This window comes from Macrotis lagotis, chromosome 1 (assembly GCF_037893015.1).
Source record: "Macrotis lagotis isolate mMagLag1 chromosome 1, bilby.v1.9.chrom.fasta, whole genome shotgun sequence".
NCBI lineage: Eukaryota > Metazoa > Chordata > Mammalia > Peramelemorphia > Peramelidae > Macrotis > Macrotis lagotis.
The window spans coordinates 700,029,102-700,043,252 of record NC_133658.1 but is presented as its reverse complement, the minus strand read 5'-3'; the positions used below and the strand labels follow the sequence as shown (position 1 = coordinate 700,043,252).

General features: G+C 31.8%; 1 protein-coding gene across 2 annotated transcripts in view; it reads right to left on the bottom strand.

The window, feature by feature from the left end:
- The window catches only part of LOC141507820 (sodium channel protein type 3 subunit alpha), a 155,629-nt gene that overhangs the window by 32,304 nt on the left and 109,174 nt on the right, over positions 1–14,151 (bottom strand). For both annotated transcript variants that reach the window (XM_074215820.1, XM_074215821.1), the window contains 3 exons: positions 11,380–11,500; positions 8,931–9,085; positions 7,988–8,161 (listed from right to left, as the gene is read on the bottom strand). In XM_074215820.1, coding sequence (XP_074071921.1) covers positions 7,988–8,161; positions 8,931–9,085; positions 11,380–11,500 — 450 coding nt within the window. The remainder of the gene's footprint in view (positions 1–7,987; positions 8,162–8,930; positions 9,086–11,379; positions 11,501–14,151) is intronic.

The window sequence follows — 14,151 nt, the reverse complement described above, 5'->3', positions numbered from 1 at the left end:
ATAAATAAAACTAAGAGCTGGTTTTTATGAACAAAACAATAAAATCAGTAAACCATTGGTTAATTTGATTAAAAAAAGAAAGAACCAATTTACCAATATAAAAATGAAAAAGGTGAATTCCCCACTAAATGAAGAGGAAATTAATGATTCAGAGCTATTTTGCCCAACTGTATGCTAATGAGTTTTACAATCTAAGTGAAATGGATGAATATTTTCAAAAAATCTACACCACCTAAGTTAAAAGAAAAGGAAATTACTTATATAACCTCATTTCAGAAAAAGAATTGAGCAAGATATCAATGAATACCCTATGAAAAAAATCTCCAGGAAACAAATAGATTCACAAGTGAATTCTACCAAACATTCAAGGAATCAATAGTTTCAATTCTATATAAACTATTTAAAAAAAAAAGATGAAGGAGTTCTGTCAAATTCCTTCTATGATACCAATCTGGTGTTGATATCTAACCCAGAAAGAGTCAAAACAGAGAAATAAAATTATAGACTAATTTCTCTAATAAATATGAATGCAAAAATTTCAAATACAATATTAGCAAAGCGATTAAAGCAACTTATAATTGAAATAATACACTATGATCAAGTAGGATTTATCCTAAGAATGCAGGCTTGATTCAATATCTGAAAAATTATCAACATAATTGACCAAACAAACCTAAAAAAATCATTTGATTATTTCAATAGATATTAGAAAAGCTTTTGAAAAAATATAGCAGCTATTCTTATTAAAAACACTAGAGAACACAGGAGTGTTCCTTAAAACAATAAGCAGTATATATCTAAAACCATCAACAAGCATTATATGTAATGAGGATAAGCTTAAGAAGCATTACCAAGAAGATCAGGAGTGCCTGTTATTTAATATTGTGTTAGAAATGTTAGCTTTAGCAATAAGAGAAGAAAAAGAAATTGAAGGTATTAATTAGGGTAGGTAATGAAGAAGCTAAACTCTTACTCTTTGAAGATGATAAGATGGGACACTTAGAAAACCCTAGAAAATCATCTAAAAAAAACTACTGGGGGCAGCTAGGTGGCGCAGTGGATAAAGCACTGGCCCTGGAGTCAGGAGTACCTGGGTTCAAATTTGGTCTCAAACACTTAATAATTACCTAGCTGTGTGGCCTTGGGCAAGCCATTTAACCCCATTTGCCTTGCAAAAAAGCTAAAAATTTTTAAAAAACTACTGGAAACAATTAGCAACTTTAGCAAAGTTTCAGGATGTAAAATAAAGCCACATAAATCATCAGCATTTCTAGATATTACTAACAAGATACAACAGCAAGAAATAGAAAGAGAAATTCCATTTGAAATAACTGTAGACAACATTAAATACTTGGGAGTCTACCTACCAAGGCAAACTCAGAAACTATATGAAAACATTAAGATATTTTTCACACAAAATCAGATCTAAATAACTAGGAAAATATCAATTGCTCATAGGTAGGCTGATCTAAAATAATAATAAAAAAGAATTCTACTTACATTAAATTATTCAGTATCACACCAATCAAACTTCCAGAAAATTACTTTACTAAACTAGAAAAAAATAGTAACAATAAATATAGAAAAATAAAAGTTCAAAAATATCAAAGAATGGAAAAAAATACAAAGGAAGCTGGCTTAGTCATACCAGATCTAAAATTATGTTATGATGCATCAGTTACCAAAACTGGCAAGAAATAGAGTAGTGCATCAGTGGAATAGATTAGGTACAAAAGAAACAGTCGTAAATGAATATACTAATCTTCTGTTTGAAAAACCCAAAGATTTCAGCTTCTGAGATAAAAATTCACTCTTCTATTAAAAAAAAAACTGCTGGGAAAACTGGAAGATAGGATGGCAGAAACTAGGCATCAATCAACATCTCACACCCATGCCAAAGTAAGGTTGAAATGGATATAGGTTTTAGAAATAAAAGGTGATATCACAAGCCAATTAGGAGAAGGAATAATTTACCTGTCAGATCTATGGAAAGGGAAGCAGTTTATGACCAGAGAAGTACTACAGAACATTATAAAATGCAAAATGGATAATTTTGATTACATAACATTGAAAAGTTTTTGCATAAAATCACTGCAAACAAGATTAAAAGGAAGTTGGGAAACAATTTTTACAACTAGTATTTATGACAAAAATATTCATTTCTAAAATATAGTGAAAATGAGTCAAATTTATAAGAATACAAGTCATTCCCCAATTGATAAATAGTCAAAGGATATGAAAAGGCAATTCTCAAGTGAAGAAGTTAAATCTACAGTTATATTTAAAATGCTCTAAATCATCATTGATTAGAGAAATACAATTTAAAGCATCTCTGAGGTACCAAATCACAACTATCAGATTGGTTAGTATGAATAAAAAGGAAAATGATCAATGTTGAAGGGGATATGTGAAAACTGGGACAGTAATGTATTATTGGTGGAGTTGTGAACTGATCTAACCATTTTGGAGAGCCCTTTGGAATTATGGCCAAAGGGCAATGAAACTGTACAAACCCTTTGATCTAACAATACTAGTTCTGTATTCCAAAAAGATCACAAAGAAAAGTAACTATATGTATAAAAATATTGATAGCAACTCTTTTCAAAGTGGCAAAGAGGGGCAGCTAGGTGGTGTAGTGGATAGAGCACTGGCCCTGGAGTCAGTAGTACCTGAGTTCAAATCCAGCCTCAGACACTTAATAATTACCTAGCTGTGTGGCCTTGGGGAAGCCACTTAACCCCATTGCCTTGCAAAAACTAAAAAACAAAAAACAAAAATAAAACAAAGTGGCAAAGAATTGGAAATTGTGGGGATGCCATCAACTGAGGAATGACTGAACAAACTGTGGTAAATATATGTGATAGAACACTATTGTTCTAAAAGAAATCAGGAGGGATGGCACTTTAGAATAGCCTAGAAAGACTTGCATAAACTGTTGCTGAATGAAGGGAGCAGAAGAAGAGGAATGTTAAACATATTAAAGGCAATATCAGATGATCAATTATGATGGACTTGCTCATTTTAGCAATACAATAATCAAAGACAATTCTAAAAGACTTGTGATTAAAAATACTATCCATATCCAAGAAGGAATTGTGGATTTTAAATGCAGACCAAAGCTTGTTATCTTCAATTTTTAAAAAAGTTATCTTTGATTTTTGATTTGATTCTTCTTTTACAACATGATTAATATGGATCTATGTCTAGCATGGTTATGTACATACTATATTGCTTTTTTTTTCTTAGGGGAAGGGATAGAAGAAGAAAAAGTAAAATTCATAACTATCAAAAAATGATTATCAAAAGCAATGTGATCTGTTGTCTTCATTCATGTGAGAGAAGAAAGGCAATGCTACTTACTGGTACATGAAATGGGAGGATTCACTCCCAAAGGTGGAGTATGGCATTAATAGATTCCCTCAATTTCTCAGGGATCCCTCTAGAACCTTGAGAGGGAGGGGAGTTCTATTTTCTAGCATTTTGTGTCCTTTCTCTACAGGATACCATTCTTAACAAAGCAACATCTTCTAAGTTTAGTCAGATCCAGGCAGAGTGCCTTTTCCATGATAAAGACTGGAAAATTTGATCATGGAATGAAGCCAACAAAAATCCAGACCACGAGAAGCAGGTCAGTTTAGTATCATAATGTTTTACTGAATTATGAGCTACAGCATGCACAGATCCTATAATTGTAAAGTTACCTCTCATCTGATAGTTTTTTTTAAAATCTGTAAACTGAGAGGGTTGGATTTAAGGATTCCTGACTACTTTCTCATTCTATGATCAGGATTTAACTTATTGAGCTCAAAATAAGGAGAAAAGATTGTCATACTGAGTCAATACTGAGCCATAGTCCTTTTAGTTCAGTATTCTGTGTAGTAGATAACATCAGAAAATGCTGAGATGGCATAACTATTTTCTATTATTTAAGTCTTAAAATGTTAGTTTTAATCCCCAAATATCTTGGGGAGGTTTTGTTGCTGTCTTTTCTGTGCATTTGTTTAAATCTCCATTGAGCTTCTTTGTGGCTGATACAATCCTAAATTTAATAAATTGAATAAAATTTCTTCTGCTGTTCATTTTAATTTTTCTAATTTTACTTTTTTTCAGTCTTGAAGAGATAGCCTGCAGACTTAGTTTATTTCAGGATTAGATGAAAAAGGCTGATTTCGTAAATTTTAATATTGTTCCTTTTATAGCTTTTGTCTTCTTATTCTCAACAGTCCCACCATTTATAATCTAATTTCAAATAAGAGGCAATGAGGTGTAGTAGGTAAAGAACTGGCCTTGGAGTCAAGATAGCCTAGATAGCTAGTCCCAACTCTGACACATCTTAACCTTGGACTTTCAGTCCTGTAAGCAATTCTCTAACCTAAACTGTAGAGGATGTCCTGGCCTGCACTGGTAGAAGATTTTTTCATCCTGAAGTTCCCTTTATGATTGAAATGTAAGGCCCAATATCTATGCCAAACACTCATACTCATCACCATCATTTTATTTGTACTCCTCTTCTGTGAGTGGACCATTTTCAGCAATGATATAACTTTTTTTTTTGACATACAGTTGGATGAATACTGTATTTTAGCAGCAGATTTAGACTGTGTTGTTAAGAAAAGCAATACAAGTTTTTAAAAAATATTTTGTATCTAATACCCTATCTGTTAATATATAACATTCTTTTGGACTTTTAAGACACAATAACACATTGAGACTTGCAAAGAGTATTTTTTCATAAAAGTTTATTAATTTCATTGAACGACACAGTGTCTTCTGGGAGCAATATACAATTACTCCTCTGTCCTTTTCCCTGGATATTTACTAATAACCTGAAGGCCATTTGTACAGTTTTATGCATAGAGCAGTGACTACCCAGTGCCTGACAAAAGACCATCTAAACAACAGCCTAGAACATGCACATACAAAAGTGTTTTTAAATAAAATTTTTAAAGACAAATTGAGTTGGGGAAGCGGAATCTCAGGAAGAGACTCAGACCTCAGGAAACCAGATCCAGTGAAGGAAGAAATCCTGAGGTCAGGAGATAAAGACTATGATTATACTATTATAGAGGCCATCTCTGGAGGAGGTATGAGGATACAACAAGATGAGTACTTCTATTGGTGTAGCCACTAGTAGACAAAGCTCGTTATCTAGTAGTTTATTTTAGTGAATAATTCTTGTTAATTAGGTGTTAAACTTAGATAAAGTAGAACCAAAATGCTCAAAATTTAAATTTCAGTGCCAAGGAGCAAAACCTACTCACCCCACTCTAGTTATAGCCCCTTTTTTGCATACAACAGACACTTAATAATGCTTGTTTAATTGAATTATCCTATTAGTATACTTTATATTATTTTCCCCAAGAAATTCTTGCCCCTGTTAAAAGTTATTGGGAATATTACTGAAATTCCCAGAGTTTCACTACACCTTCCTAGAATTTATTGTCATTAGGTTGACAAAAAAACAAAAGAACACAGTGTTTTCTCTACATTTGCATATCTAGATCATTTATAAAAATATGAAATAAAACAGTCAGAAGTGATAACTTGGGGTCATCACACTGTTTTTTTCTATACAGGAAAAATAGTCATATTATCCCTATTTTGAATTTCCTCTTTAAATTAGTTTTGTGTCATAACACAATATTCTCAAAAATTACATCTTATTTTAAAAATAGAATGTGTGGTCCACAAAAAGCTTTTTTAAAATCTAGACATTCATTCAGAAATAAAAATAACTAGAATTGGTTTAATATAGCTAATAAAATGAAAACTGTCTATTATATGTTATATTGGAGTCAAATTAGTCAAATTTTGAATTTTTGAATTTCTTGAGTGATAGTGACCAATTGTGGTGTTCTCTTAATATCACCAATGATTACATCTCCTGGACTCTTGGTGGTATGACAGTCTTTTATTGACTTTCACTGCTGAACTCCTATGTACAGGTTCTGGAATATAACATTCATGCTTTCCAATGACTCTAGGATCTTTTTTTAATCTCCCTTAGTTCTTTATGGTTGTTTCTTCCACATATAATTCCATGTTTTTTGCAAGGCAATGGGATTAAGTGGCTTATCCAAGGCCACACAGCTAGGTAATTATTTAGTGTCCGAGTCCAGATTTGAACTCAGGTCCTTCTGAGTCTAGGTTCTGTGCTTTATCCACTGTACCACCTAGCTGACCTCTTCCATGTATATATAAAGACAATTTTTAAAAAAATTCCCATTCCTCAACCTCTAGGTTGGCATGAACAAAATTATACAATGAGAACAGCCCTTTTCTTTCATACCAATACTATGGGTTGTTTGATTATGTCTTGGGATCAATTTTCCCCATGAGAATGCTTCTTCAATTATATTACAAAAGAGCAAATAAAAAGCACAACTGGGAAACAGGAGATCTAGGTTAGTCAGGTCACTATGCAACTATGTAAGCTTGTGAGAATTAACTTTTATAGGTCTCATTTTTCTGTATCTGTAAAATGATGAGTTCAGACTCGATGAGCCCTAAACTTTCTTCCATCTCTGAATAGTCTATGATTTTGTGATAAACTTTCCTATTATGGAAATTTTATTAGAAATGTATCTATTTTGGTTTTGAGGTATTGCCATATTGATATTTACTCTTATTTCATGATGTACCAGACCTGAAAATAGAAAGCAATTACTTATTTAAGTGTAAGCTAGTATGCAGCAAATTTGTTTTAAAAAAAGTTTAAGTGAAACTATTATGATTATTAGGGTGAGAGATACATATGTTCTTGAAACAGAGGATCAGAGATAGCACAAGATGAAAAAGGGAATGAACATGGACCTATTACAACTCCTGATTTATACTGGTGTATGTTAAGGTATATGATAAAATGATCATGAGTTATTAATTGTTAAACTGTTGAAGACAATGATATATATATATATATATATATATATATACATATATATATATATATATAGTTTATTTGGGATATTCAGTGTCACACAATGAATAAAACATAGATACTGTGTTAGTTATTGGTATTATCTCTTCCTCAAGAAGAAAACAAAAATGAGTCTATTAGCCCTGCAGCTTACATAATTGGCCATTGCTATACTATGGAGTAACTAGAAGCCACTGCAAAGGACAACTCTGTTTTTGCTATTCCACAAAAGAATATATAATATATCTTATTAGCAATGAATAATGATATAAGAACAGGAATAAACTGTATATCTTCTCTGAATGTATGAGTATGAATGAATACTTCAATAAACGAGTGAGGTAAAATTTTTACTCTTCTTTGTTTATGCTTTAGACTGTAATAAAATTTTAAAGTAAAATTTGCTGATCTGCAACCATTTCTGATTTCACCATCTTATATCTTTCTCATTAAGTATAGACACCTCTGATTGGTCTTTAAAACCCTCTACAATGTGACTCCAACTTATCTTTATATTCTTACTCTATATTATTCCCTTTTATACAATCTTTGATCTAGACAGTATGGCCTTTCTATTCTTAAAAAAACCTATTCATTGCAGTTACTCATGCCTAAAATGTCCTATCTCTTCTGACCTTTCCCCCAATCTCTTACAATCAATGATTTTCCTTAAAATGCCAACTCTTTCATGGAGAAGATGATTAATAAATACTTATTGACTAGTTAGTTAAGTGAAGCATTTCTAAAATAAGTATGGTTCTATTAATCAGTGTTTTCATTAACTCAGTCCATGACATCAAACCTATATACTTGTCCCTTCATAATAGATAAACAGTAGTCTCATTATGGATTTAACCTGCCTTATCTACCCTGCTCTTATCTTGATGTTCCCAGAACTTCTTTCCTAATTGCTGTAACTTATTTGTTTTAAAGTGATTATACAAATGTGTAGACACAAATGGTCTTAGGCATTCATATCACATTTTAACATGAATAGTATAGCTTAAATTGATTTAATATCAACTGTAACTTTTTTTTAAGCAGAATTTTTTAAAAAATCAAATTACTTACATCAACAATCAAGAAATCCAACCAGCACCAGGCATTAGTGAAATATGTTTGAAAACCATAAGCCACCCACTTTAGAAGCATTTCCAGAATGAAGATATAAGTGAAGACTTTGTCAGCATATTCCAACATTGTCTTAATGGTTTTTCGTTGTTCAATGTAAATATCTTCAAAAGCCTGCGAATCAAAATATTTTTTTCTGAACTCTAAGTATTTTGCAAGACTCAGGACACTGCTATCCCCAAATGGTAGACACTGGATAATAATGAAAACTATTTTATAATTCAAAAGGACATAATAGATAAGCCATGGGCGGGGGGAAATGAGTAGAGGGATTTTGTTCTCTTCAACCAGTTGCTCTGAATTAATTTCCTTTTGTTTACTTGGTTCCAGTACAGTTCTTACTGTATTTTAAATAATCTTTAAAAATGTGACTGAAGTAAAGACAATTAAGCTTATAGATCAGGAACTTCACTTATTAGGTATGGAGGTATTATAGTTAGTTTTTCAGGTCATTTCTAAATTAGCATTCTATGATTTATATGAATTAATTGCATGGATAGTTTTGGATTTTTTCTTCTACAAAGATGAAATTGATTAGACATTAAAAATACTGAACATAATTTATGATAATGTAAAGCATGATTATATGGAGAAGATGAATGATAGTTTATGTTGAATGTAGCATTTCTGTTGGGTAATCTTTTTTAAAAAATCTGTCTATCTGTTAGATAAACATAGGATAAAAATTCCATTTGGTTATATGATTTGTTTGATTTGTTCCATAGTAAATTCTCCAGGATTTCATGCTTTAAATGGCAGACTCTGCCAGGTATGGTTGCTTCCTCCACTTTGATTTTGAAATGCATCATAGACTTAGAGCATCTTAGCAGAAAAATAAATTTAATCAAACCTATTTATTCACACTGACATGTATTTCACTTACTAGAGCACCACTGCTGAGTAGAATCATGAATACAATAAATGTCTCGAACCAGTTGTGTTCAACGATGCTGTAGCAGGTTTTCCTAAGATTCCACCAGATTTTTCCTTTGCCTTCTTCTATACTTACTTGACAAAATGGGAACTTCTTGATACAGCCTAAAAGCATATTTTTGGAGTATTACAAATTAGAAAAGGAAAATTTAGTATTCTAACTTTTTAGGGAGTCAGCAACACATCTGTGTATGATCATATTAGTTTATACACAGAAATGAATGCTTAGAATAGTATTGACATGAGTTACTGTGAAAAATCTGCTAGTGGTTGCCAGGCTACTTATTTGAAATTGTTGCTACCAAAAGCATTTATATAAAAGGTCTATGACTGAACAAAGGCAGATCACCTCTCAAGAGGCAGCACCTCAAACCATATTGGGCTGCATAGCTCAAGATTATCAACAAGAGAAAAGTCAGGGATATCCCTCAAGAATTAGTAACATATATTCAATGTGGATCTTTCTTACTGCCATCATTTAAATTATTAGAAGATAGAGGATATCTTTGACACATAGTAGATATTTAATAGATATTTGTTGACTTTTCAAAGTTTCAACTTCATTTATCTTTAATCAAATGCTTACCATGTGGAGTTCATAAAACTATAGTGTGAAGAATCCAAGTATTTTAGACCGAATGTGATTTCTCTGGTACAGCAAACATTCAGTAAGGACAATCTCTCTACAAGTGATGGTTAACGCCTTCTTTGCCACTTAGTCCTACAAAGGTTCCTAGGGTGACATATCCATTATCACCTAACCAGGATGTGTTAGAGGAGGGACTTGAACTCATGTCTTCAGCCAGGTCTCTTTATAGCATCATGCTGTGATATACAATTTATTTACACAATATGTATGTGTGCTATAATACTATACACAGAAGCAAACTGTCTTTAGGAACACAGTTGTAGTTTCAAAGTCCAACAGACTAGCAGCCCTTTTATCACATGCTCTTATCACAGTGACTAGACCCTAGTTAGTTAGTACCTCATAAATGCTTGATGTAGTGTAATAAGAATAACAATAATGTAACACTGATGTATAAAGGTATTTTCTCTGAATGATACTTTCCTACTACAACTTGCATGCTCATGCCAAGGATGATCTTTCATATATTTGTTCTTTTTCCTTACATGTGCTCAGAAATCTTATTCTATTAGTTCTTCTTACAAAATATACAGTCCATTATCAATGTCTCTTTTTACAAAGTGTACAACTCATTGTCAATTTCCTCTAAGCATCTTCTTTTTCAGGTGGTCCTTTTGATGAGTAATTTTGAATGATAAGTAATTGCAATTATCAGCTCTGTATTCATGCATTGTTCTTTCTCCACAAATATTTATCTTATAGATTCCTATGCCACTATCTATCTGTGATACTACTTATTTAATTAAATTAATAAATGTTTTAACCAGCCAAATGCACTATGAAAAGTATTTACTAGTAACAAATTTATTTTTTTTCTGAAAAGTTAGACTTCTTGTTCATTACAAATTATTTTTATAAGTTGTTTGAAGGGAAAAAGTGGATGAAGGGTTGGCCTTAAAACCAGAAAGACCTGGGGTCAAATTCTGCCAATGACCCATGTCTAGGCTAGTCACTTAAACTCTCAGTGTTCATAGACAAATCTATTAAAATATAAGTTGTTGAGAGAAATAAGTAGTTGTAGAGAGTATTTTCTCACCTCAGAGTTGTCTATACCAAAGAAATCACAGGTTCTGTTCCTATATGTAAAATAAAATAGGTGTTTATCCATATCAACAAAAAATAATGTATAAGATACCCTTTGATTGTAGTGAAAAATGACTTACTATAATACTTATAAAACTTATATTCTTATAATATACCCTTATACTTATAAATATACTTCTCTAATTTTGCATTCCAATGTGTTCTTATATATGTTATTCCATATTTTATTTATTCTATATTCATTGTTTATATATTTTATGTATATCTTGTGTATCTATTTTATGAATTTATTTCATTTGGTTACTATATATTTTCATATATATGTACATGTGTATGTGTGCAATATGTATATGTAAAACTACCAATGAAGGCAAGAATTGTGTCTTCATTACTTTTGTAGCCCTTTAAGGCCTAGCCCAGTATAATGCACATACTTCATAAATGAATCCATATTGAATAACATTCTTTTATACTATTCAAGTAGCATAACTAGACAGACTTCTTGGAAAAGAACACATGAGCTTTCTATTTAAAAATCATTTGCAATCAAAGTGTCTCATTCATCTCCTTTAAGTATTTCTTTTAAATGTGGCTCTCTCTCTCTCTCTCTCTCTCTCTCTCTCTCTCTCTCTCTCTCTCTCTCTCTCTCTCGAATGGTGAGCATCCTGAAGAAAACTAATTGATTGCATTAAATAAGATTCCTCACCCTCAGTAAAACAGGCTTCTGGTTCAAGGTCTTCTTCTGGTTCAATTTCTGCTTGTTCACCTTCTCGGGGAGGGGCAACATCAACTGTGCTGCCCTCGGATGAACTGGATGCATTTAATTTCTGAAAACAAAATCCCATAAGCAAAGATTTTTCTCTTTGTTTAGTGTATCTAGAACATTCTTGTCATATTTTAAGACAAATTATAGTCTATAAATTCTTATTAGGATAATCAATAAATATGTCCTGTGAACTTTAAGATAACTAAATTTCTAATCATGTGGTTACTAACTTGGTCCATATATGATGTAAAAAATCAAAAATGATTTCTCTTAAAAGTAGGCAATATGAAAAATAAGTAACAATTAATTTCCCAAAACCTTATTTGTATTAGACTCCATTGTAAATTTACATACAAATTCTTCTATTAGAACAATTTAAGTGCAGCCTGATAAAAATTTGCCATGCAACTATCATTACTGGTTGTATTTATTAAATTTGTATCTTATCAAGCCAATTTCTACATTTGAAACTGCAAATAGTTGAAGAAAAAAGAATAAGATCAATTACTACTAAGCACTGCTCATGTATCTACAATTTTAGAAAAGAAGAGTAGCCTATTCATATTGGTTATCATCATTATATTTCAACATCGAGCTATTTCTTTCACTGGCTCACTCTTTTTCCTTTTCCTTTAAGATGGCCCGTAAACTTTGTTTTGAAGAGTTAAGTACCAAAGAATTGTGAATGGAACTGACATTTCATCACTTGAGGAAGTTTCAAAAAAGTAAGCTGAATTTAATCAGTAGAGCATTCTGAGTTCAACATGAATTCAGATTAGGAAAACCTACTTCAAATTATTGTGATGTGCTATTAAAAAACATTTAATGTCAGGAGTTTGTTGGGTGTTTTGAAATCACCGTCTTGAACATATTATAAAATACAACATATTATATAAACTGAGGAGAACACATGAAGCAGAATAGATATTTGAAAATACAAAGCTTTCATGAATGAATATATGTATATATATACATATATATATAGTCTGGAAATATTAATCATGCTAAATTTTTCCACAACTTCATTAGGATTAAAAAGGTCTAAGGAGGTTAATAAAGTTTTCAAAAGAGCTTGAATTATTTCCCAGATGTAGCTTAAGTAATGGGTACATTGGGTGTCATGTGTATAGCTCATTGGAATTATAATGCAAATGCACTTTCACACTTCAGGGTATATATAAGTTAAATGTAACTGACAGGTTGGAGGTAGGATAATAAAGGGAATCTTTGGTATGGCATTGAAGTCAGTAAGAACTGAGGACTGTCTCTGACTTACACTAACTATAAGATCATGGTCAGGCAGGTCACTCTTAATGCCCCTGTGAACACTTGTATGACTTAACACATGAGACTCTTATTATTGTTGACGGGGAAAGTATTCACCCTGAGAATTTACAACACCTAAGAAAAATCACAAATTTGGGCCCAGTATGTAGGTATTCTTTCAGTGGTACTTTGGAACATTATTATGAAACTAATTGAAGCACCATGAAATGAGAAGATGAGGCATCATTATTGCTGAGGACAAGGAGCTTCAGTAGATGATTACATTAAAGGAATTTCCATAATGGTCCTGCTTTGGACATCCTCACCAATGTAGTTTTGCACAGCCCAGAAGGGAAAAACCTCCCATTCTCCTAGTACTACTCCTCTACCAATTGTCAAATGAATGATAAACAGAAGTTTCCTTTATCTCTTTTTTAAGAGATAAAGGAAAGTGTTTGATAGAAAATAAAGCAGCAGTTAGGGTGCAATTGGGAAATCTTTTTGAAGAAAGCTAATGGTGCTTTCCCTCAAAGACCTTGTCCAATCCTGTTTTGATGACTGAGCACTAGGGCTATTAAACCTTTGGAATTTATAGAAAACTTTTCCTAGCTATTCCCACTTTTCTTCTTGGATCCCTATGGTATTAATAGTCTGTATTTTATAGTTTTGCATTTGTTGTTATTCCAATTTATCTTTATAACTTTTCCATAGCTTTTAATCATCTGGGGTGATTAATCTTTCAGAAAGTAAAGAACCTATTTCCTGCTTCATTTGCATCTGCTAGAGATCAGAGAACAGAGTAGACTACTAAGTGAGTGTCTATAGACTATAACATTACAAATGGCTTGGACTCTCATTCTTTTAATATGTCATCATATATTCATATTTCATATTTCATATAGTCATATATTATAAAATTCTTAATATAAAAATCCATGTAAGAATATAATTCTATTATAACATAGAGTAGAAATTAGTTAATAAATTTTAAATAAAATTTAAAATGGGGAATTATTAATAAGGTCATGTACATACATTTAAAAGCTTTCAAAAATGTACCAATTCTGTATAATGGAAAAAGATTTGAACACAGAGCCACAGAGACTGAATTGTAATCTGGATGTGCTACTTATTACCTGTGTGACTTTGGGCAAATCACTTAATTTTTCTCCACTCATCTATAAAATGAGAGGGGCTTTATGACTTCTAAGGTCCATTTATCATTGCTCTCTCATATATCACTTATTTCAGTGAAGTTGTATGGTGACCAGATTTTTACTCCACAATTACTTGCTATATAATTCAATGATACATTAGCATTAAGTATAAGCATTTGATTTTCTGAGAATCTGAAAAGGGACTAATTAAAAGTTCATAAAGGAATGGCATTCATTTTGCTAAGTTCTGTCTTGCTGTTACCAAAGTGACATACCTTTTTTATTAATG